Source organism: Piliocolobus tephrosceles, chromosome 10 (assembly GCF_002776525.5).
Source record: "Piliocolobus tephrosceles isolate RC106 chromosome 10, ASM277652v3, whole genome shotgun sequence".
Lineage (NCBI taxonomy): Eukaryota > Metazoa > Chordata > Mammalia > Primates > Cercopithecidae > Piliocolobus > Piliocolobus tephrosceles.
The window spans coordinates 106,416,101-106,441,389 of record NC_045443.1 but is presented as its reverse complement, the minus strand read 5'-3'; the positions used below and the strand labels follow the sequence as shown (position 1 = coordinate 106,441,389).

The following is a 25,289-nucleotide window of genomic DNA, read 5'->3' as shown; positions in this document are numbered from 1 at the left end:
GTATAACCTCCTACAACAAATACAACAGATAAAACAACATCTGTTCTAGCGTTTTCTCAAATTTGTTTCATGGCATTCATGGGTGCTCTGGGCAAAAGTGTTCCATAGCCAGATACGTTTAGCAAGCACTGGGTTAAACAACATCAGATAGTTGTCTTTGCTGCAGGACTTTTCAGAACCTTTAATATGTTAGTACAACTTATAATCATGTTACTTAGTCTCAATTATCCTCAATTTTCTGTGGCTCTGGGCAGTTGGCCTCTTTGATTTTCTGAGCTGTCCTTTCTTCTGAAGACTCATGGGATAACAGCCCCCAGCTGTTCTTTATAATGCCAGACCCAGAGAAGGTAGAGGGATTTCGGTGATGAGAGGGGCCCCATGTTGGGCTGAACCCTTCTCCAGGCACTGACTTTGTGGCTTTCTCTCACCTCATGCTTCTTTGAAGAAAGAAGTGAGGGATAAGCAATGGCTTATGAAAGAGCACATTGATTTGTTGGCAGAGGGGAGAAGGGAGTTCTTGTGGGGGAAGCAGCAGTCACTGGAGTCTTCAGAGGTGGGATGGTGGCATTTTGGACAACTTCTTTTCTTCCAGGATTCTCCCAAAGAGCTTGGCTGCCTCCAGAGCACAGCCCCAGTGGATGGTGAGCCCATAGCCTCCATGGCCGTAGTTGTGGATGACCTAGGAGAAGCAAGAGAGAAGGTGGCCAGGTCCGAGAGGGACAGTGGAAAGAATAGATGAAGCTCTTCTGCCCTGGAAGACTCAGGAGCCTCCTGAAGAGTCCTGGGCAAAGCCAGATGCCACCAGTTTCTCTTGGCACCCACGGGGAATGGTGGGGACCCCCTGGGACAGTAGCAAGAGATGATGGGGCAGCCACGAAATGGATATCTAGAAAACAGCCTCAGAGTCAAATTCAAATCACATCCCAGCCCTGCCGTCCACCAGTGGTCTGACTTGGGCAAGTGACTTCACCTCTTAATTCACCCCAGTTTCCTCATCTGAAGCATGGGGAGAACTGTCCCTATCCCAAAGAGCTCCAGAGGAGATTTAATAAGGTCATTCATGTAATGGACTTGCTGCTGTGTGTGACATGAAGTACACATTCAGTAAGTACACATTTTCCTGCTATTTGACCACAGACTTTACTAGCCGGGCGTGGTGGCGGGCGCCTGTGGTCCCAGCTACTCCGGAGGCTGAGGCAGGAGAATGGCGTAAACCCGGGAGGCGGAGCTTGCAGTGAGCTGAGATCAGGCCACTGCACTCCAGCACGGGCGACAGAGCAAGACTCCGTCTCAAAAAAAAAAAAAAAAAAAAAAGAAAACCAACCCCATTCACCATTTCACCACCACCATTAACACTGCCATTGATACTGTCATATCTGCCACACCATTAATATCGCCACTGAGACAGTTGGTGCAGCCATGTTAACACTGCCTTTGAGATTGTCACCTGTGCTGAGGTATTAACATCCTTGATAGTGTCATTTCCATCAGCACCAACTACCATCCCCACTCCCAATCACTCCATTATCAACATTGATCTCATCAGCACCACCTCCGTTAACATCACCACTGCCCCCCTATGTAACCTTGAGCAAGCCCTTAACCATCATTGAGCCTCAGTTTCCCCATTTATAGAGGAGGGGATATTAGCCACCACTGCCCCTGCCTGCCAGGGAGCCTGTGTGGAACCTGAGATCAGACATGACTGTTTCATGAAAATGCCAGAGCCATCTAAGGAGTGGAGGAGGGCACTACTTTCCTTGCCATGGGAACATACCTCTGTGTTTGAAGGTCCAACGCGAAGCTGTTCTCTTTCTAGCCGAATCTGGGGGCGTACTGGCCGGAAGCCAGTTCGTTCATCAACAATTCTTGCATTCTGGAAAGAAACGTGCTGATCACTCATTTCTGGATTTTCTTTTTTCCTGCAGCCATTTTTAGGTAGTAAGTAGTTTTTATAATCTCATCACCACCAACACTAATATAATCACAGTCACCTTTATCAATCACCACTACCACCAACACCATCTTTATCAGCTACCAACATCATTACCATTATTGCTTCTACCTCTCCACCAATTCCATCATCAACCACCACCCTCACCATCAGCCACCACCATAATTCTAACAATAGTCACCATCTTATCACCATCATTATTACCATTCTCAGCATTTTCCTCACCATCAATACCAACTCATCCTCATCACCGTCACTACTGTCATCATCACTCGCAGACAAACATGAAAGCCAAGGGCTCCCAGCCATGACCAGACAGGATTCATTAGCCCATAGCAAGAACTTCCCTGTACATTGTCAAATTCTGTTATATTCCACATCCCTTGCTGGAATTAATTTGCCCAATTATCCCAGCGGTGGTATCTTCCCATCCTGAAGTGTCCTCATTAACAAGCTCCCAGGACCTTGGTCTAGGGCACTGCTACTCCTCCCTACCTTACCTTCAGAGTGGGCTCCAGTCTGCAGCAGCCTTCCCAAATGGTGGTGTGGTCCTGGATATTGTTTAGTTCATTCCAGTTTCCCAGCTGGAAGATGCCTCCAAGAGTAACTGTCTGGGTCCTAGATACAAATGAGGAGGGTCAAGGATTAAGGAAAATGAAGGCTTTGAGATGAATAAGGTCATTACCATCAACCATGTCACCTCTACTAAAAACACCACCATCACTAACTCAGTTGTCACTGTCATCACCATCAACACCAACCATGAACTCTTCCATCACCACTTCCATCAGTGTTGTCATCTCCATCGACAACATTGTCTTCACTACTGTCATTAATAGGTCATCACCACCAATGGCATTCATCATTTCACCACCACCGTTAACATTGCCATTGATATTGTCATTTCCATGACACCAGTAACATTGCCATTGAGACCACATGGTTGGTGCAACCATGTTATTAACATTGCCTTTGATATTGTCAGCTCTGCTATATATTAATATCATTGATAGTGTCATTTCCACCAGCACCAACTACCATCCCCACTCCCAATCACACCTTCATCAGTACTGACTCCTCATCAGCACCAGACCACCTTCATTAACATCACCACTCTACCACTCTTATGCCAATCACCACCCCCATGAATGCTGTCTTCCCCATCACTACAATATTATCCCTACTACCACCATTCCACTATCAACAATATTGTCATCCCACAAACACCACCACTGATTTCAGTGACATTGTCATCTCCACCATTAACATTACCACCACCATCAACCCCAATCACCATTCCCATTCCCACTCCCATTATTGCCATTCACACCCCCTTTTTCTTTCCTTTTTTTTTTTTTTTTTTGAGACAGAGTCTCACTCTGTGGCCCAAGCTGGAGTGCAGTGGTGTGATCATGGCTCATTGTATCCTCGACATCCCAGGCTCAAGCAATCCTCCCACCTCAGCCTCCTGAATAGCTGGGACCACAGGCATACACCATCATGCCTGGCCAATTTTTGTAGAGATGGGATTTCGCCATGTTGCCCAGGTTGGTCTTGAACTCCTGGGCTCAAGCAATCCTCCCACATTGGCCTCCCAAAGTGCTGGGATTACAGGCGTGAGCCACCTACATACCACTTTTAGTGTCACCACATTACATCCACTGCCTTTATCTTCAGCATCACCACTATTGTCATCAAAAAGAATGTTCACGGTAGACCTCAGTCAAGGCTGAGTCTGCCTTCCCAGGGATTCAGTAGTTCAAACTCACTTTAAAAACATTGAAAGGGTCCGGGCACAGTGGCTCACGCCTGTAATCCCAGCACTTTGGGAGACAAGGGTGGGTGGATCACCTGAGTCAGGAGTTCAAGACAGGCCTGGCCAACATGGTGAAACCCCGTATCTACTAAAAATACAAAAAATTAGCTGGGCATGGTGGTGGGCACCTGTAATCTCAGCTACTTGGAAGGCTGAGGCAGGAGAATTGCTTGAACCCGGGAGGCAGGGGTTGCAGTGAGCCGAGATTGCGCCATTGCACTCCAGCATGGGCAACAGGAGAGAAACTCTGTCTCAAAAAATAATAATAAATAAATAAATAAATACATAAAAACACTGAAAGGGAACAACTGTGGGCAGTAAGGAGCCTGGGGCAGGCAGCAGGGGCATGAAGATGGCATGAAGGGGACCCCTCTTCTGCCCGAGAACAGTCCGATTTTACCCTGGGATGATGTACGGGGAATTGTAGATGCCGCTCTCTGGCTCATGGGTGAGAATGAAATGCTTTATCCAAGGGGCATCCACCTGTTGATTCAAGGCAGGAAAGTCTCATCAGCAGAGGTGAGTCAGTGCGGCTGTCCTTGCTCCCCTCTGTGGCCAGATGACCTGACAAGAGTCAGGTCTGATTCCTTATAAGACCTCTCATGACGCTATGGCCCAAGTGTGCACCTGGCTGTTTGTCTCTTGCAGGAAGAGCCGCCCTGATTGGCAGCCACCCCTGCTCCCTGAAGCATTGTGTCTCCTCACCCACATGTCTGAAAAAAAGCACCAGCACACACATGTAAATGCATACATATGAGAAATAAAAATAAAATTCTAAGCCCCCAACTGAATGAACAGACCCCCTCTTGGCCCTAGGAGCCCCAGAGAAACCTTGGAGCTGAGTTCACAGCCGCGGTGTGATGGGAGGTCTAACATGCCTCATTATATCCCCTCCCTCAATGACCTGGCCAAAGTCAGGCTTTCTTCCCTAAGTGGTAAGCAGAAACCAGCCCTTTCAACAGACTCCACACTGATGATGTCATTGACCAGCTTATCTTCCCAGGTACAGAACTTCTTCCTCCATTCCTTTTTTCTTCAAACCTTCAATTTTTTTTTTTTTTTGAAACGGAGTCTTGCTCTGTTGCCCAGGCTGGAGTGCAGTTTCGGCTCACTGCAACTTCCGCCTCCCAGGTTCAAGTGATTCTCCTGCCTCAGCCTCCCGAGTAGCTGGCATTACAAGCGCCTGCCACCACACCCGGCTAATTTTTTGTATTTTTAGTAGAGATGGGGGTCTCACCATATTGGCCAGGCTGGTCTCGAACTCCTGACCTCGTGATTCACCTGCCTCAGCCTCCCAAAGTGCTGGGATTACAGGCGTGAGCTACTGCGCCTGACCCAAACCTTCATCTTATCTTATGTAAAATGTAGATTTACTGGGCACTAACTAAAGTCGCACAAGTATGTAACCATTCTCTCACTGCTGCACCCTTCTCCTGCTTTTTTAAAAAAGAAAACATATAAAGACTAAATCTCCCGAGAACCTCTTTGGAAAAAAGAGCCACAGGTGTATCTGTGACTCGCATTTTTCCTGGGCGTGCCCTCAAGCTGGTTCAATAAACCTTGATGATTTCAGACGTATGCCTCAGTCACTCATTTTGGTTGTCACACCCATCAGCCCACATTAGGAACACACGCATGCACTCCTACACACATAAGCATACACACGTGTACCCCTATGAACACTCACAGGTGCACATGCACACACACACCCTCACACACACACACACACCATCACACACATGCACACATACCCTCACACGCATGCACACACCCTCACATACATGCACACATCATCACACACATGTACATACACCCTCATACACATGAACACACACCCTCACACATATGCACACACACATACCCTCACATGCATGCACATACATACCCTTACGTACATGCACATACTCTCACACACATGCACACACACCCCTTGCACACATGCACACATCCCTCACACACGTGCACACACCCTCACACACATGCACACAGACACCCCTCACATACATGCACACACCCTCACGCACATGCACACACACCCTCACATACATGCCCCCACACACCATCACACACATGCACACACATACTCTCACACATGCCCACACACACACACCATCACACACATACACACACCCTCACACACGCACACATCCTCACATACATGCACACACCATACACACGTACATACACCCTCACACACATGCACACACCCTCACATGCATGCACACACATACCCTTACGTACATGCACACACCCTCACACGCACACACATACCCCTTGCACACATGCACACACACCCTCACAAACATGCACACCCTCACACACATGCACACACACCCTCACACACATGCACACACCCTCACACACATTCACACACCCCTCGCACACATGCACACACACCCCACACACATGCACACACCCTCACGCATGCATACACACATCCCTTGCACACATGCGCACACACAGTCTCACATGCATGCACACACCCTCACACACATGTACACACACCCTTCACACATATGCACACACCCCCACACATACACATACATATCGCATACACATGCACACACCTTCACACACATGCATACATACACCCCTCACACACATGGACACACTCCCTCACATGCATATACCCTCACACACATGCACACACACACCCCTCGCACACATGCACACACACCCCTCACGCACATGCACACACTCTCACACACATGCACACACACACACCTTGCACACATTCACACACCCGCCTCACACACACACACACCCTCACACACGCACACACACACACCTTGCACACATGCACACCCTCACACACATGCACACACACCCTCACATACATGCACACACCCTCACGCAATGCACACACATACCCTCACATGCATGCACACACACATACCCTCACATGCACACGCCCTCCTCACACATGCACACACACCTCACACAAATGCACACACACCCTCACACACATACACACCCTCACATACATGTGCACACACCCTCACACACCCACACACATATGCACACACACCTCACATACATGCATACTCACATGCATGCACACACACACACCCTCATGCACATGCGCACACACCTCACATACACACACATTCACATACATGCACACACACATACCCTCACGCACATGCACACACACAGCAAGAGGAGGCATGGAACAATGCTTGCACGCACAGGCTGTTAAGCCAGGTTGCCCGGCTTCCAATCCCAATTCCACTTCTTACTACCGTGTGAACTTGTGCCTGTTACTTAACTCCTCTTTGCCTCAGTTTCTTCATCTGTAAGATGGCAATGACGATATGGTAGTACCCAGCTCAAAGGGCTGTGGCCATCACTAAATTAATTAACAAAATAGGCTGAGCATGGCGGCTCACGCCTATAATCCCAGCACTTTGACAGGCCAAGGCGGGGGGATCACTTGGGCCCAGGAGTTTGAGACCAGCCTGAGCAATATGGTAAAACCCTGTCTCTACAAAAAATGTAAAAAAAGAGCTGGGTATCATGGTGGCATGTTCCTGTAGTCCTAGCTACTCAGTAGGCTGAGGTGGGAGCCTGGGAGGTCAAGGCTGCAGTGAGCCATGATCAAGATATTGTCCTCTAACCTGGGCAACAGAGCGAGACCCTGTCTCGATGATGATAATAATAATAATAATAATAATAATAATAATAATAATAATTAACACAATAAAGTGCTTAGCCTTGTATCCAGTGCTTGGTAAACACTCCATAAATGTTTGCTGTTTTTATTGCAATACAGGTATATGCTGCTCCCACATAGGTACACGATCAAGAGGAAATCCTGAAAGAGAGCAAATGGGGGTGGGACAAGTTTGGGTTTTAACATGTCAATTATCTGCAGTCTGGGGTGGCTCCTCTAACAGATGTTCCTGATTTGTCCACGATCTTGAGAGATGAAATAAGCATGTGGAATGATCGTCCTATCAACAAAAGGCAGGGGTCTCACCCTCACACTCACCTTAATGATCTGCCCCCGGCCTGGCTGCAGCAGGGGGTCTGGTTGTAGCGCCCCAGCCCATACCCCAGTGCAGTTGACAATCACATCTGCGCCTTCTCTTGCCACCTGGTAACAACCAACAGGGTAGTGGGGGATGAAAGGTGGGGAAGACCCTGGTATTCCCTGTTCTCTCTTCCCCTTTCTTCTACCCTCAATCTGTCTACTCCCTGATGAACAGTGGGGGAGACGTCTCAGTGACAAATCAGAGAGGCCCGGCTCCAAATTTTCACCCTGCGATTTATCTGATGTGTGACCTTGAAAATGGCTCTTTGCCTCCTTAACACTCGGCTACCTCTGTAAAATGAGGCTGCCTGTGCCTGTTTACAGGCTGCTATGAGGCTCCTGTACAACTCTGGATATAAAAGTGGTTGTAAAGCGGTTCTTTGGATGGGGGAAATCTTCCTGGAACCTGCCGAAAGAAGTCAGAAAGGAAGCAGAGATAGTTATCTTTCTCCTTCTGACTACTTTTAACTTTATTCTCTTGCCTTCTAGTCTGCCAAGACATTTGCAGAAGACACATTGGAACCCATAGCTCTGTCTACAGATGAGATGGTCTCATCTCAAGCATGCATCATGAGCCCCTAAGCTCCCCAACCCAGACCCAGGGACTCTCATCACAAGACAGTCATGGCACAGACACATTGCAAGATGCTACTGTTGTTCCTGAGTGAATGATTGAGAATGAGGGCTGCATTGGGTGGACCATGTATCTCCAGTGTCCATCAGGGCCCGACCCAGAGCAGGTTAGTCCTCATGACATAGCACTAGTAGCTACATGTATGGAGCGCCTTCCATATGCCAAGCAGGGTTCTAGATGCTGGGATCAAATGAAGCCATACAGTAAAGCTCTTGTTGCTGGTGCCTGGAGACGGTGGCTTTTCCTATCATTATTATTGGTGGTGGTGTTGCTTTAGAGGTGAGTCAGCTGAGGGCCTGGACTTTGCAGAAAGACCAACCCAGATGTCAGTAGAGTTAAGAAGCAAGCAAGTGTCTGACCTTGGAGTGCAGCTGACCCTAAGAAAAGGCGGCCAGCTCTCTAACCCCAAAACTCATCGAGTCTCAGATATAAATCAGCTCCTAATGGCCACCATGATCCCAGTGTTCCTTTGTTCCCACCACCAATGTGAAGGCAGAGACCTCCTCCTTCAGAATACTGGAGTCCTCCTGGGGCAAGGGTCTGGGGCAGGCCTGTGGGGACCCTAGGAGCCTGAGAAGGGGTCCCCGACTCAGCAGCAAGAAGCAGAGGCCTCCCCTCTTCTCCCTCCCCCATCCACCACATCAGCCCTGCAGCTCACCTCCTCAAAAGACTCCACCTTCCGCTGGAAGAACTTCACTCCCCTCTCAGTTAACCTGGGATGATCAAACACATCAAAAAGCCTAGTATTCATTTCTCTGTCCCATCCCGCCAAGAGGGTGGCACAGGAACCTTTCCCAAAGAACCTTCTGTGGACATTAGTCGCACAGGATGCTGTTTGAGAAGATGGCTGTGTCGTCAAATCAGCTCATGAGCACCTGGCTGGACTGGTAGTCCAAAAAATCTCCCTTGGGAAACCAGAGATGGTCCAAGCCCCTTGTTGGGCAGATGGAGTTGGGGAAGGCCTTGCTGAAGGCCATAGAGTGAGTCAGTGATGGAGTTGGAACTCAAACCCAGGCCTCTTAGCCCCCAATACTTCCTATGACCACCACATTGCTTTGTAACAGTAAAGGGGATGAGATTCAGAGTAGAGAAGGGGAGAATTGTACCAGCGCCAAATTCCCCTTTGTCAGAAGCTGGGCATGAGGAGGGATGTGGGCTGAGGACATCCACCCTCCCTTTAAACATCCCATTGCAAAAACATCTATCACAATTAGAAATACACTAGAAACGGCCGGGCGCGGTGGCTCACGCCTGTAATCCCAGCACTTTGGGAGGCCGAGGCAGGCGGATCACGAGGTCAGGAGATGGAAACCATCCTGGCTAACACAGTGAAACCCCATCTCTACTAAGAATACAAAAAAAAAAAATTAGCCAAGTGTGATGGCGGGCGCCTGTATTCCCAGCTACTCAGGAGGCTGAGGCAGGAGAAAGGTGTGAACCTGGGAGGCGGAGCTTGCAGTGAGCCGAGATTGCACCACCGCACTCCAGCCTGGGCGACAGAGCAAGACTTTGGCTAGAAAGAAAGAAAGAAAGAAAGAAGGAAGGAAAGAAAGAAAGAAAGAAAGAAAGAAAGAAAGAAAGAAAGAAAGAAAGAAAGAAAGAAAGAAAGAAAGACACTAGAAAATTCAAAGAACAGGAAATAAGCCAAAAAGAAGGTGAAGAATACTCTCAGAACTATCTCGTTTCCATCATTTTCTCAAGATAGAAACACCATGGGCATGTTTTTCTTGGAAAAGACTGGACAAGAGTCATGTGTCCTCAAGTTAGAAGAAATAGCCATGTCTTAGTACAATTATTCCAAAACGTGGCTGATAATTAGAATCATCAGGGAGCTTCTTAAAATGCAAATTTCTGCTGGGCCTGATGGCTCACGCCTGTAATCCCGGCACTTTGGGAGGTTGAGGCAGGAAGATTGTTTAAGCCCAGGAGTTTGAGACCAGCCTGGGCAACATAGTGAGACTCAATCTCTACAAAAATATTAAAAAATTTGGCCTGGCGCAGTGGCTCAAGCCTGTAATCCCAGCACTTTGGGAGGCCAAGACAGGCAGATCACGTGGTCAGGAGATCGAGACCATCCTGGCTAACATGGTGAAACCCCGTCTCTACTAAAAAATACAAAAAACTAGCCAGGCGAGGTGGCGGGCGCCTGCAGTCCCAGCTACTTGGGAGGCTGAGGCAGGAGAATGGCGTAAACTCGGGAGGCGGAGCTTACAGTGAGCTGAGATCTGGCCACTGCACTCCAGCCTGGGTGACACAGCGAGACTCCGTCTCAAAAAAAAAAAAAAAAAATTAGATAAGCATTATGGCACATGCATGTGGTCCCAACTACTCTGGAGGCTGAGGTGGGAGGATTGCTGAGCCCAGGAGGTTGAGGCTGCTGTGAGCTGTGTTCATGCCACTACACCCCACCCCACCCTGGGTGACACAGTAAGATTTTGTCTCAATAAAAAAGCAAATTGGTAAACCTTATCCCAGAAATTCTAATTTGGCAGGCATAAAGTGGGGTCCTGAAATCTACATTTTAAAAAATCTTCTGAGGTCATCTGATAAAAGCCACCATACAGTCCATATTTTTTAAATCTGTTTTTTTTTTTTTGAGACAGGGTCTCACTCTGTCACCCAGGCTGGAGTGCAGTGGTGTGATCACAGCTCACTGCAGCCTCTACTTCCTGGGATCAAGCCATCCTTCCACCTCAGCCTCCTAAGTACCTGTGACTACAGGCATACACCATTATACCTGGCTAATTTTTGCATTTTTCGGTAGAGACAGAGTTTTGCCATGTTGCCTGGGCTTGTCTTGAACTCCTGGGCTCAAGTGATCTGCCCCCCTTGGCCTCTCAAAGTACTAGGATTACAGGTATGAACCACCATGCCTGGCCTAAAAATCTTAATAAAATAGTAACATATAAAAAATGTATGGAATCAGGCCTGGCACGGTGGCTCACACCTGTAATCCCAGTACTTTGGGAGGCCGAGGGGAGCGGATCACGAGGTCAGGAGATCAAGACCATCCTGGCTAACATGGTGAAACTCCGTCTCTACTAAAAATACAAAAAATTAGCCGGGCGTGGTGGTGGTGGGCGCCTGTAGTCCCAGCTATTCAGGAGGCTGAGGTAGGAGAATGGCGTGAAGCCAGGAGGCGGAGCTCTCAGTGAGCCGAGATTGTGCCACTGCACTCCAGCCTGGGCAACAGAGCAAGACTCCGTCTCTCTCTCTCACACACACACACACATACACACACAAAGTATGGAATCTCCCTTAATATGAATGTATGTGAATATAAACACCAATGTTTCTCTCAAGTGAGTGTTTGCTAATTTAGAACACTGCCAGATTCCTATTAACATGAGGAACAAGTCAAAGATATACACTACCATCTGGATGAGTAACATTGTTCTAGAGGTATTGGCCAAAGCAGTTAGAGAAGAAAAAAGAGAGAGGTAGATAAAAAATAAAAGGTAGCTTATGTTTTGCAGATGATGTAAACATATCTGGAAATCTTAAAATAATACATCTAAAACTATTACACAAATATTAGGGATTTGAAAGAGGTTGTTAATAGACGTCATGTGTAAACAGCTGCCCAGGTGGTTCTGATGCCCAGCTAGGCTCAGGACCCATTGCCTCTGTGCCCAGTGGTGATCAGGACCAAGGATAGCTCCCACACCAGGCCTAAGGGGTTGGTCCACGCAGGGGGAAGCCCACGAACCATCTTCTACTACAACTTCGTCTCTGGGAGGTGCCTCCCTCAAAGTGGAGCTTAAAATCTCACCTTTCAGTCAGCCACTGTAGGTAGTTCTTTCCCTCCAGAATTAGGCTTGTGTGGAACCAGCCATAGCTAGAGTCACAGCAGGCAAAAGTTGAAAATAAAGGTAAAAATCAGGGCTATATTTGAAGGCTGTGAAATGGAAGTGGGAGCAATGTTGTTCTGTAGGCCCAAAGGGTAATGCCATGACCACTAGGTGAAGTTCAAGGCGGGGATGTGGTTTTGAGCTCAATGCAAGGAAAAATGTTCTATCAGACAAGACCATCTCTGACATTGGAAGACGCAAGTGGAGATTGAATGTGCATTTGTAGAGGGGATTCAGGCATGGAGTGGGATGAGGAGAAGACCAGAGAGGCATCAGGCTGTAGAGGAATGAAAGGAGGGGTGTGGGGTCATACAGACTGGGTTGGAATCCCAGTTTGGCCACTTGGCTGTGTGACCTTAGGAAGTCATTTAGCCTCTCTGAAACGCAATATCTTCATCTACAAAACAAGATGGTGATATGGAGCCTCTGGACTTGAGATCTGTGATTTCATACCCCCTACCTTCCCAGCCCAAGGCCAGGTTTGAGTGGGTAGCCTCTCTGAAGGAGCTGGACCAAGGACCAGGAGACCAGGGTACCAAGACCTGGGTAGCACAGGAAATCTGGTGCCTCTACCCTCTGCTGCCTTCTGGACAGGTCTGTCTAACTCATGGGGCCCCGGTCCCCTTTGGCTATGACAATAAACTCACCTGTAATCTGGGAATATATCCAGCTCTCTGGGGGTCAGCTTCCGAAATCCCAGAACTGTGTCCTTCCAGGAAGGGTCCTGAAGAGGAAGGACAAAGGGGGTACCAGGAGGGATGGAAGTCAATAATAATGATAATGGGCCAGGCGTGGTGGCTCACACCTGTAATCCCAGCACTTTGGGAGGCTGAGACGGGTGGAACACCTGAGGCCAGGAACTCCAGACCAGCCTGGCCAACGTGGTGAAACCCTGTCTATACTAAAAAAATAATAACAATACAAAAATTAGCAAGGTATGGTGGTGCATGCCTATAATCCTAGATACTCAGGAGACTGAGATAGAAGAATCCCTTGAATCTGGGAGCTAGAGGTTGCAGTGAGCTGAGACTGTGCCACTGCACTCCAGCCTGGGCCAAAGAGTGAGACTTCATCTCAAAAAAAAAAAAAAAATTATAATGACAAAGACGTATGTGTCATGCTAAGTGCGTATCAGGCACCATTCCAAGCACTTTACTTATACCGGTCCATTTAATCTTCACAAGAAGCCACTGGGGTGGATGCTATTCTTTCCCCAGTTTACAGATGGACCCACTGAGGCTTAGAAAGATTAAATAACTCACCTAAGGTCACACAGCTAATAAACGGTGGTGTTGGGATTTTAACCCATACAGCTTAGTTCCTGAGTCCATTTTCTTAACCCCTATTTACGGTAAGGGTAAGAGTAAAACTGAGGGTGAGTTATAGGGAAAAGGTCAGAAATAGGGGAGAGAAAGTGGTAACAGTGAGAGTCCCCGGGATGAGAGAAAGCAACAGAGCAGTGTCAGACAACCTGGGCGGAGACCCCAGCCTCATCACTTACTACTTGAATTCTCTGAGACTCAGTCTCCTTGTCTGTATCATGGAGTTAATAATTACTCTTGGCCAGGTGCAGTGGCTCACACCTGTAATCCCAGCACTTTGGGAGGCAGATCACTTGAGGTCAGGAGTTCGAGACCAGCCTGGCCATCGTGGTGAAACCCCATCTATATTAAAAATACAAAAATTAGCCAGGCATGGTAGTGTATGCCTGTAATCCCAACTGCTCAGGAAGCTGAGACAGGAGAATGGTTTGATACCAGGAAGTGGAGGTTGCAGTGAGCCGAGATCATGCCAATGCACTCCAGCCTGGGCAATACAGTGAGACTCCATCTCAAAAAAAAAAAAAAATACTCTTAGTCTCATGAAAGGTAACAGATAATGTGGATAAAGCCCTTAGCACAGTGCTAAAGGTTGAATGAACCTTAAGAGCTGGCACAGGGCTCTGGGCACAGAGCCAGACCACCCTCTCCAAGCAGCCTGAGCAAACCCTCCCAGGGCTGTGCTGTTCCTGTTAGCACATTGGGCAGCATGTGGTCACAGATGGCCTGGATTCAAATCCCAGCTCAGCCACTGGCAAGCTTTGTGGCCTTGGGCAAGTTACTCCATTTCTCGGAGCTTCTTTTTTCTCATCTATTAAGTGAGGATAAGGACAGCCCTTACCTCCTGGTTATAAAGAGAATTAAATGAGCTGCTAGCTGTAAATTAGTTAGGACTGGGCCTGGCGTATAATAAATGCTTTGGCAGTTTTTGCTATGATAAGTATTTTATTTCCTCTTGATAAAAAGCCCTGGGACCTTCAGGGACACATGAAACCTTTTGGCTTCAGCACCAAGTGCCCATCACTGCAGAACATGTTTGTATTTTAGCCATGCTAATCAAAGGCTAGTTTCCCCTGGGCATCAGAAGATTCTTTGTCCTCTGCCAACTTAACAGCAAAATTTGAAACAAAAATAATTTTTGAAGCAAAAATAGAATTTAAACCAAACCTGTTTTGAACCCAGGAGTCTGTTGCCTACGAGACTCAAAGCACCGCGCCCTCATCTGTGATTAAGGATCTGCAGCACTCACCCTCACCACCCCAGCCCCGGGTGATCAACCCTCACGGTCAAGAACTGCTCACCCACCGGAATGGCTTCATGGAAGAGGTTGTAGCCTGAGATTAGGAACAGGCCCAGTTTTTCAGCATTGGGAGAATGGATGTGGCTCAGGAGATAGTCAAAAGTCTGTTGGCTCCAGTCCCTGGAAGGGTCATGAAGAGTTCGATCACCCAATGCCCTGAGCTGGGCAAAAAACCTTAGGTCAGCTGGCATGGGGCTGTGGCATGATCAGGAGTTTGGGGTGTGTCCAAAACGCAGAAATCCACCACGTTCACTCCTGCAGCTCCCCAAATGCCATGGGTCTTCTCCCTCCCAAATTTTCCAATATTTCCCCATTAATAGAATATAGAAGACAGGGAATGAAGGATGCCCATCATAACCATTTGGAGTGCACCTCTGGCATGGGATTACATGGCTGATGAGTTTCAGCGAAGACCTTGACCTGGCTTTGGGGATTATGAGCCACACTCTTCAGTCTGGCTGCAAGCACCCCTCCTTGTAAACATTGGTGGCAGATATCGAATTGCAGCTCCTCAAACTTTTCCTCCTCCCCCGGGCACACAGCTTACCTACATTTCCTAGACCCTCTTGCAGCTAAATGTGACCGTGTGACTTGCTCCTGGCCAAGGGACTCTAAAGACTCTGCGCATGTGGTCCTGCGTGATCCTTCTGCAGTCACCGGCCCATGTGAATGGTGACATTGAGGTGACCTCAGGAACATGTGAGAAAATGGCAAAGCCATGAGATGGAAAGAGCCTGGGCCCCTGAATCACTGCGCACTGATCAGAAACATTGGTTTTTTACAGATGTGTGAATTAAAATTCTGGTTGGGTACATTGGCTCATGCCTATAATCCCAGCTCTTCTGGAGGCTGAGGCAGGAGGGTCACTTGAGGTCAGGAGTTTGAGACAAGCCTGGGTAACATAGGGAGAACCTGGCTCTACAAAAAATAAAGAAAATTAGCCAGGTATGATGGCATGCACCTGGGTCCCAGCTACTTGGGAGGCTAAGTTGGGAGGATTGCTTGAACCCAGGAGGTCAAGGCTGCAATGAGCTATGATCATATCACTGCCTGGGTGACAGGATGCCTCTAAAAAATTTTTTGTAATCTGTTTGAACTTGGGCGTTCCATTTGCTGAAGCATCTGGCAGTTTCTAAACTACCATAATGACCTTTGCAATTTATTTGATAAATCTGTGCATCCATCCACCCACTTAGATGTTCACCCACTTAGAAGTTCTCCAGATTCGGCTGGGTGCAAGGGCTCACACCTGTAATCCCAGCAATTTGGGAGGCCGAGGAGGGCAGATTGCTTGAGCCCAGGAGTTCAAGTTCAGCCCGGGCTACACAGAGAGACCCTATCTCTATTTGAAAAGAATAAAATTTGGCAAGGCACGATGGCTCATGCCTGTAATCCCAGCACTTTGGAAGGCCAAGGCAGGCAGATCACCTGAGGTCAGGAGTTCGAGACCAGTCTGGCCAACATGGTGAAACTCCATCTCTACTAAAAGTACAAAAATTAGCCAGGCGTGGTGGCAGGTGCCTGTAATCCCAGTTACCTGGGAAGGTGAGGCAGGAGAATCACTTGAACCCGGGAGGCAGAGGATGCAGTGAGCCAGGATCATGCCATCGCACTCCAGCCTGGGTGACAAGAGTGAAACACAATCTCAAAAATAATAATAATAAAAATAAAAATTTATAAATTAAAAAAGAGGAAGTTTTCCAGATTCACCAATCATGTGGTGTTGACAGACACCCAGTTTCGGGAAGACGAGACAAAACCTCCTAGTATCTGGCACAGAGCAAGGGGCTTAATATTTATGAATCTTTTATTTATTTTTTTCTCTTTGAGACAGTCTGACTCTGTTGAGAGTGCAGTGGCAGAATCTCAGCCCACTGCCACCTTTACCTCCTGGGCTCAAATGATTTTCCTGCCTCAACTCCGGAGTAGCTGGGATTACGGGCATGCGCCACCATGCCCGGCTAATTTTTTGTATTTTTGGTAGAGATGGGGTTTCACCACGTTGCCCAGGCTGGTCTGGAACTCCTGGCCCCAAGTGATCCTCCCACCTCGACCTCCCAAAGTGCTGGGATTAAAGGGGTGAACCACCGTGCCTGGCATTTTCTTTATCTTATGCTAGACCAGAGCTTCCACAGGGGCTTGCTCTTGGTGATGGGAACCCTGACCCCCTCTGCAGACTTAGCCCCATGGGCTCCCCAGGCTACCCTATGTGACCCTCACTCACGCCTCCTTTGGGTTGCTGGGGTCAGAAAGGTAGGGCTGCCAGAAGCCGGCAGCTACGTCAGTGGTGGTAAGTGGGGTGAAGCGGTCCGCGTAGACCTTTATGTCCAGTGGCTGCAGAACTGAGTGGTAGCGCTCATGGATGCAGAGGGCGGTGGACAGCCCGATGACTCCCGCTCCGATCACCACCACACGCATGGTACCAGCCTGTGGGAAGGAAGGGTTGAGGCACACCATCATCACCATCATCTCCATCATCCTCACCGCCATTGCCACCATCCACTGAAGGCTTAGAAAGTGCCAGACACCACCAAGCCCTTTTTATATTTGATCTTCCCGATGGCCCCACGAGGAAGGAATATCATTGCTCCCATTTTGCAAATGGAAACACTGAGGTATGGAGAAGCGATCGAGACTTGGCCACAGTCACACGGCTGGTAAATGATGCAACTTTCTCTGGGGAGCATCCCCAGACACCCAGTTTCTGGGCTGGGAATAGAAAAGACCCAGCAGAACGCGTGACCAACTGTAGGCTCCATAGGCCGGTGGTTAGTGCGATGGGCTCTGGCTTCAGGACTCAGCTCTGCCACCTACTGGCCGTTAACCTTGGGCAAGATGCTTCAACCTCTAGTAATCCATACATGAGGGGATGGATGGGAAATTGAACAAGATGCCAAACGTAACAAATTTAACAAGCTGCCTGATGAAAAAGAAGTAATGTACTGACATTTGTGGAGCACCTACTGTGAGCCAGCTGGCCCTGGCTAAGCGCTTCACAGGCATCCCTTCTTCCAAGTCTCCCAACACTCTTATGAGGTAGGGGCTGCTGCTATCGGCCGCGTCTTACAGAGGAGGAAACTGACGTTCAGAGAGGTGATATGACTTACCTGAAGTCACACAGCCAGTTAAATGGTGCAGCTGTGACTTAATTTCAATTTGAGCAAACTCAACACATGCTTAATGCATACCTACCATATGCCAGGCTGGCAGCCAGCAAATGCAGCTATGAGCGTGACAGACACAGTGTCTGGCCTCAGAACTTGGTCTTCCAGCACAGAACTCCACCTGCCTTGGGGCACAGGGCTAACTGGGCCCTGAGAAGTTTAGAAGGCCTACCAGCTTTTAACCTTGAAGCTACTTAAGCCTGCACAGCAGGGAGATATTCTGCAGGCTCCTGCTGAGGCAGAACAAGAGAATTGTTTGTGCTCAGAAGAGCCAAATTCAACTTTCCCTCCTCTTCACTCGCAACTCTCCTCCGGCAGACCTCAGCTCCTGGCAACTTGGGCCTGTGGCCCTGGACAGCGGGACATTCTTAATATGGCCTAGTTTTATAAAGGAGGGGAAAACGGCTCCAGTCCACAAGAACTGGACTCTGTTGGGGTTTCAGAAGCCAAGTTGGAGATAGAACCAACAAACAGAAAGGTATCGTTCCTCTAGGCAATTCTTCCAGCTTCGACCCTTAGCTTGGATACTAGGGCTTAGGAGACAGCCCCTCTCAGGGACTCCTGGCCTCCTCTCCTCCCTCTTCTCTAATACTTTGCCTCTGGAGATACAATCTCCTTATCTGCGAAATGAGGGTAATCCCAATCTTACAGGGTCATTTTAAGGGTTAAATAAGAAGTTTAGCAAAAGTTCTCGGTACAATGCCTGGCACAGAGTAGGCCATCAACACACAGCAGCCTCCTTCTGTCTCCTAGAACTTTGAAAAATCACAAAGAACAAAAACATTGCAGGAACTAAAGGAGAGAGGGAGAACCAGGCTCAGTGGCTCACGCCTGTAAACCCAGTACTTTGGGAGGCCGAGGCACGTGGATCACGAGGTCAGGAGTTCAAGACCAGTCTGGCCAAGATGGTGAAATGCCATCTCTACTAAAAACTACAAAAATTAGCCGAGTGCAGTGGCAGGTGCCTGTAATCCCAGCTACTCAGGAGGCTGGGGCAGGAGAATCTCTTGAAGAACCCCAGGCAGCAGAGGTTGCAGTGAGTTGAGTTCGCACCACTGCATTCCAGTCTGGACAACACAGCGAGACTCTCTCCAAAAAAAAAAAAAAAAAAAGAAGAGACGGCAGAGTCAGACCTGGCTTCGCTTCTGCCTTGCTGTGTGACCTTGGCTAAGTTAATTCCCCCTCTCTGGGCTTTTTTACTGTCTCTGCATAATTTCCAGAGAGCTGACCGCTTTTTTTTCTTTTTTTTTTTTTAAGAGACAAGGTCTCACTCTGGCACCCAGGCTGGAGTGCAGTGGCACAATCATAGCTCACTGCCACCTCCAATTCCTGGGCTCAAGCGATCCTCCCACCTCAGCCTCCCAAAGCACTGGGCTTTCAGGTGTGAGCCACTGCACTTGCCCTCTTGACCATTTTTATATGTTAACAATGAGAAGGCAGAGGAATAAAGGGCTTTCTGCATTTTCCAGATTCTCCATGATGAATCCAAGAGACACTATGGCCCAGGCTGAGGGTCAGAGAGACCCAGGTTCGCAGGCTGACTTGGGCACACACCAGCCATGTAACCCTGGGCGAGTTGCTCAACTTGACTGAGTGAGGGTGACCAACCTCCCCAGCTCGCCCAGGACTGAGGGTCTTCCCAGGATGCAGCCTTTCAGACTAAAAGTCAGTGCATCAGAGTTTCAGGCAAACCAAGATGAGTTGGTTAATCCTAATTGAACCTCAGTTTCCTCATCTATAAACTTTTTTTGTTTTTCGAGACAGAGTTTCACTCTTGTCGTCCAGGCTGGAGTGCAATGGCACAATCTCACCTCGCTGCAGACTCTGCCTCCCGGGTTCAAGTGATTCTCCTGCTTCAGCCTCCTGAGTAGCTGGGATTATAGGCATGCGCCAACATGCCTGGCTAATTTTTGTATTTTTAGTAGAGACGGGGTTTCACCATGTTGGCCAGGTTGGTCTCAAACTTCTGACCTCAGGTGATTTGCTGGCCTCAGACTCTCAAAGCACTAGGATTACAGGAGTGAGCCACTATGCTCAACCTCATCTATAAACGTTTATGAGAACTGACAAAGTTCCTTGCCTTATTGTCTCCTCACTGGAATATCAGCTCCTGGACATCCAGGTAGTGAGAGGCAGAGCCCAGGCCAGCCTGACTCATAAGTCTATGTGCTTAAAGACCGTGCTTGCCAGTAAATCACATGGTTTGAAAAATCTGAGAATCAAGCAGGTAAAGAGGAACAACTGAAGCTTCAGAGTCGTGCATTTCAAAAATAAAATATAATATAATATAAGACAAAATAAAATAAAATATCTGTAGGAATTTCTAGAGTGTTGGTGGGAATAGAATGGAAAATCAAAAAGGCTGGGCACGGTGACTCACACCTTTAATTCCAGCACTTGGGAGGTCGAGGCTGGCAGATTACTTGAGGTCAGGAGTTCAAGATCAGCCTGGCCAACATGGCGAAACCCTGTCTCTGCAAAAATACAAAAGAATTAGCCAGGCTTGGTGGTGCACGCCTGAAATTCCAGCTACTCAGAAGGCCGAGGCAGGAGAATCCTTTGAACCTGGGAGGAGGAGGTTGCAGTGGGCCGAAATCATGCCGTTATACTCCAGCCCAGGTGATAAGAGTGAAACTCCGTCAAAAAAAAAAAAAAAATTCCGTCTAAAAAAAAGAGAATTTCAAAGGAAAACAATGTGAGTCCAAAGTCAATTATCTTTTTTAAAAAATTCACTGTATGAGTCAAAGTTGACACTGATTATCGCAATGTGTGTGTGTGTGTGTGTGTGTGTGTGTTAAAGTGCAAAATAAATGCATGAGGTCCTCATGACAAGCCAGAGCCAGACTGTGAGATCTGGCAGATCCAGCCTCAGGTAAAATCATTCATGTGTGTAGGTAAGAAGCTTTTGGACTTAAACGCACCCAGCTCAGTTACTTGGTTGGACATTTTCGTGTTGTTGCTGATGTTTTTATTAGTGTTGCCATTCTCCTCTGTTTTACACCATTACTTCAACCCAGCAAGCTTGGAGTATGCACCCCAGAAGATGCAAACAACTGGGATTATTATATTTGTGTGCGTGTGTGTGTGTGTGATTAGAATGTGTAAGCATGGAACAGGAAGGGAATCAACGTATTTTGGTCTCTGCCACTTGCCAGACACATGTAGATGCAGTACAGACGTAATCCTCTTAATCCTCTCAACTGCTGTAGGAAGTAGGGAAGGTTACTGCCCTCATTCTGGAGGCTGGGACTGAGGTTCAGGGAGGAGAAGTCACCCACCCAAGGTTACACAACCAGTATGGGACAGCATTCGGCTCTAGACCCAGTTCTATCAGCACTTTCTGCGTTGCTCTAAAAAAATATGTAGGCAGCTGGCATGCAGTTGCCACCTGATGCTTTCTGCTTGTCTTTCAGTCTTGCGTTTATCTGCCTAGGACCTCCCTTGTCCCCTAGAAGGCAATCTGAGACAGCTGATGGCTTTGATTGCTACGTGCTCAGCAAAGAATATGAAAGACTTGTTTAAAAAAAAAAAATCAGTAAGCCAGAGATGAGGCATTTGAATGAACATAATTAGTTCTCCCTGGTTGCACCACATGGCTACTTCTTATGAAGTTATTTGCAGAGTTTATCCTTGAAATGGAACAGAAGCTATAAAAGTTTGAGAACCAGGCTACCAACTCCCCCACCAAAAATAATAATAACTGTCATTTGAGTCCTTGCTACCTGCCTAAATCTGTTCTAAGCACTTTACCTGCACCACCTCTTTTAACACTCAGATTCACCCTCTAAGAGGGGAGTCATGATCCCAGTGTTCCAGATGAAGAAACTGAGGCTTGGGGAGGGAAAAATCACTTACCTGTGGTCTCTCTGCTGGATGTTTGAGAGGCTGGATCTCTCCTTTCCTGTCACCTGCCTTAGGCTGTAATGTTGAGCCCTGTCTTTGACATTGGGAGGACATGAAATCCTTTGCCTCTCCCCTCTCCCAACCCCTGCCCCCAGCTCAAAGGTGCATCTACCACTCACCGGAAGTACCAAACTGCTGGAGAGACCAGATAACTGCAGTGCGGGGACACAGGATGCTATTTCCTGAGGGGAAGCTCCTGATTCTGGGGCGTCTTGTCTCCAGCCCTCTGTCCGCCAGCCCGGACTGGAGCGCAGGGTCAAAGTCTGGAGCTAGGGACAGGGCACGGCTTGAGGGGTGGGGCTCAGCACTGCACTGCCCACAGAGACTGGACCCAGGCCCGGCCGGGAGACCTCGCTCCCGGTCCCTGAGAAGTTGCCTGACTTTTCTGGCTGATCTCAAGCTCCTGTGGACAGGCCTTGGGGGAGGGAGGGAGGACGGGCATTCTTGGAGGGTTGATGAGCACAAGAAGGTCTGTCTCTCTGGCCAGCTGGAGAGGATCCCCTTTCTTCCCTCTTCCTGCTGCTGCCCTGGGGGAGGGTCGGGCTGTTCCCTGGGGCACTGTAGGCCTGGCCTGCAGAGAGGGGGTGGTCAGCCTGGCAGCCCCTGAGGGGAAAGGAGAGGCACAGGACAGGGGCTCCCTGGGCCAACCCGATGCCATTCCAGGACGCTGGGGAGATGAGGCCAAGGAGAGACTGGAGGTGACGCCTGTGTGGGCCATGAGGATGCGTGGCTCTTTGCTCCCGTATCCCAGAGACGCAAGCGGCAGGACTCCAGGCCCTTCCTCTGCCAGGGATAGACACGGAGCTGTGATTTTTAGAGCCCAGAGATCTGCGGGCACCTCACTGTACAGATGGGAAGACTGAGGCCTGAGAGAGAGGGATCAACCAGCCCTGACGGAGGCATTCTTTGGGTGAGCTTTAGCAATCTGGCCTCTAACACCTGCCTTTAGTATCATCAAATTAAAAGGCGAAGATGAAATAAGAAAATGCATGCAAAATACTCACTGCTTAGTATTTTTTCCTTTTTTCTTAAGCGACAGGATCGGCCGGGCACAGTGGCTCACACCTGTAATCCTGACACTTTGGGAGGACAAGGTGGGTGGATCACCTGAGATCAGGAGTTTGAGACCAGCCTGGCCAACATGGCAAAACCCCGTCTCTACTAAAATTACAAAAACTCAGCTGGGAGTGGTGGGGTGCACCTGTAATCCCAGCTACTCAGGAGGCTGAGGCAGAAGAATTGCTTGAACCCGGGGGGTAGAGGTTGCAGTGAGCCGAGATGGCACCACTGCACATTGCAGCCTGGGCAACAGAGTGATACTCTGTCTATAAAAAAGAAAAAAGAAAAAGATTAAAAAAAAAAAAAAAAAACAGGGTCAGGCCAGGTGCAGTGGTCCATGCCTGTAATCCCAGCACTTTGGGAGGCCTAGGTGGATGGATCACTTGAGGTCAGGAGTTTGAGACCAGCCTGGCTAACAGGTTGGTAAAACCCCATCTCTACTAAAAACACAAAAATTAGCTGGCCGTGGTGGCACATGTCTGTAATCCCAGCTACTCGGAAGGCTGAGGCAAGAGAATCACTTGAACCTGGGAGGCGGAGTTTGCAGTGAGCCAAGATCAAGCCACTGCACTCTAGCCTGGGCGACAGAGTGAGACTCTGTCTCAAAAAAAAGAGAGAGAGAGAGAGTCTCACTCTATCACCCAGGCCAGAATGCAGTGGTGCCTTGAACTCTTGGGCTCAAGCAATCCTTCGGCTTTGGCCTAGCCAGGACTGCAGATTCATGCCATAACACCCAGTCAAAATATTTATTTTTTGTAAAGACAGGGTCTTGCTATTTTGCCCAAGCTGGTCTCAAACTCCTGGCCTCAAGCAATCACCCCACCCCGGCCTCCCAAAGGGTTAGGATTCTAGGCTAAGCCACCACACTCTGGCATATTCTTTTTTCTTCAATAATAAAAAATGGATAGGGTGAAACCCACTTTTTATTTTATATCTAACTAGTTTGAATTTCAGTACAACAGTCAAGTATCACTTATATATCATGTGACCCTTATAAAGTTCCCTGTGTGTTTAATTCGTCATGGGAGCACTTCAACATTCATGAAAGCCCAATATCTTCAGGCTCCCCACTGCCATCCCAGCAATAATTTACGTTTTATAAATTTTGGTGTGCCAATTCTAAATACTTTACCTGGATTTTCTTTTTTATTTTTTTCTGAGAGTCTCACTCTGTCACCCAAGCTGGAGTGCAGTGGTGCCATCTCGACTCACTGTAACCTCCGCCTCCCAAATTCAAGCAATTCTCCTGCCTCAGCCTCCTGAGTAGCTGGGATTACAGGTGCATACCACCTCGCTTGGCTCATTATTATTATTATTATTATTTTTTTTTTGAGACGGAGTCTCACTCTGTCGCCCAGGCTGGAGTGCAGTGGCCGGATCTCAGCTCACTGCAAGCTCCGCCTCCCGGGTTTACACCATTCTCCTGCCTCAGCCTCCCGAGTAGCTGGGACTACAGATGCCCGCAGCCACACCCAGCTAGTTTTTTGTATTTTTTTAGTAGAGACAAGGTTTCACCGTGTTAGCCAGGATGGTCTTGAACTCCTGACCTCAGGTGATCTGCCCACCTCAGCCTCCCAAAGTGGTGGGACTATAGGCGTAAGCCACTGCACCCTGCCTTACCCAGGTTTTCTCTTTGAATCTTGAAACAGCCCTATAAGGCAGGTGCTGTTATTATCATCCCTACTTCAGGGCTAAAATTCAGAAACTTGCTCCAGCATCCACTGAAGTTAAAGATGGCTATCCTAACATCTATCATGCCCACGCCTATGTATATACCCAAGATAAATGAAAACATACATCAATCAAAAGATAAAAGGCTTCTGTAAGAATGTTCATAGCCACTGTTAACTAGAAAAAAAAATCACAAATGTGTACATTCAGAGAGGAGAAGAGACCTTATTTCTTATAAGGGGTTATAGCCTGCAAGGTGACCAGCCCACAGGCTGGAAGTATGCCTCCCGCCAAGACCAGAGACAGGCACTTTGAAGGAGAAGGGGTTGGGTTAGGCGCTTTGTGCCGAAGGGGTTGGCTGAATGATATAATCAGCAGGTTACAGGAGAAACTCTGAATATTTGTGAAGCTGGCCCCAACACACGTGTATGAATAAACGTGCATGTTCCTTTAGTGGACCCTTAGGAAACAACTGAAATATCTATGAGACAGAGGATGGATAAACAAATTGTGGTGTTTTCAGGAAACAACCCTGCCCCCCATCCAAAAAAAAAAAAAAAAAAAAATCATACGATGGAATATTAT

The 25,289-nt window shown here is 48.2% G+C and overlaps 1 protein-coding gene across 1 annotated transcript; it reads right to left on the bottom strand.

The window, feature by feature from the left end:
• Positions 1-161: 161 nt before the first annotated feature.
• Positions 162-22,220, bottom strand: DAO (D-amino acid oxidase). The gene is made up of 11 exons (XM_023198940.3): positions 22,094-22,220; positions 17,132-17,334; positions 14,913-15,027; positions 12,936-13,012; positions 12,210-12,275; positions 9,096-9,150; positions 7,762-7,866; positions 4,171-4,253; positions 2,455-2,572; positions 1,778-1,876; positions 162-679 (listed from the first exon to the last, which is right to left on the bottom strand). Exons 2-11 carry the CDS (start codon positions 17,323-17,325, stop codon positions 548-550), a joined length of 1,044 nt encoding a protein of 347 aa, XP_023054708.2. The 5' UTR covers positions 17,326-17,334; positions 22,094-22,220; the 3' UTR covers positions 162-547.
• Positions 22,221-25,289: the final 3,069 nt, after the last annotated feature.

What these genes read in the sequence shown, in the direction of transcription:
- DAO (XM_023198940.3), bottom strand. Translation starts at nt 17,325, where the DNA reads ATGCGTGTGGTGGTGATCGGAGCGGGAGTCATCGGGCTGTCCACCGCC. An exon ending in CCCAGCAACCCAAAGGAGGC is followed by an intron (nt 15,028 to 17,131) that starts GTGAGTGAGGGT and finishes TGACCCTTCCAG; the next exon opens with GGACTGGAGCCAACAGACTT. An exon ending in TCCCCGTACATCATCCCAGG is followed by an intron (nt 2,573 to 4,170) that starts GTAAAATCGGAC and finishes ATTTGTATCTAG; the next exon opens with GACCCAGACAGTTACTCTTG.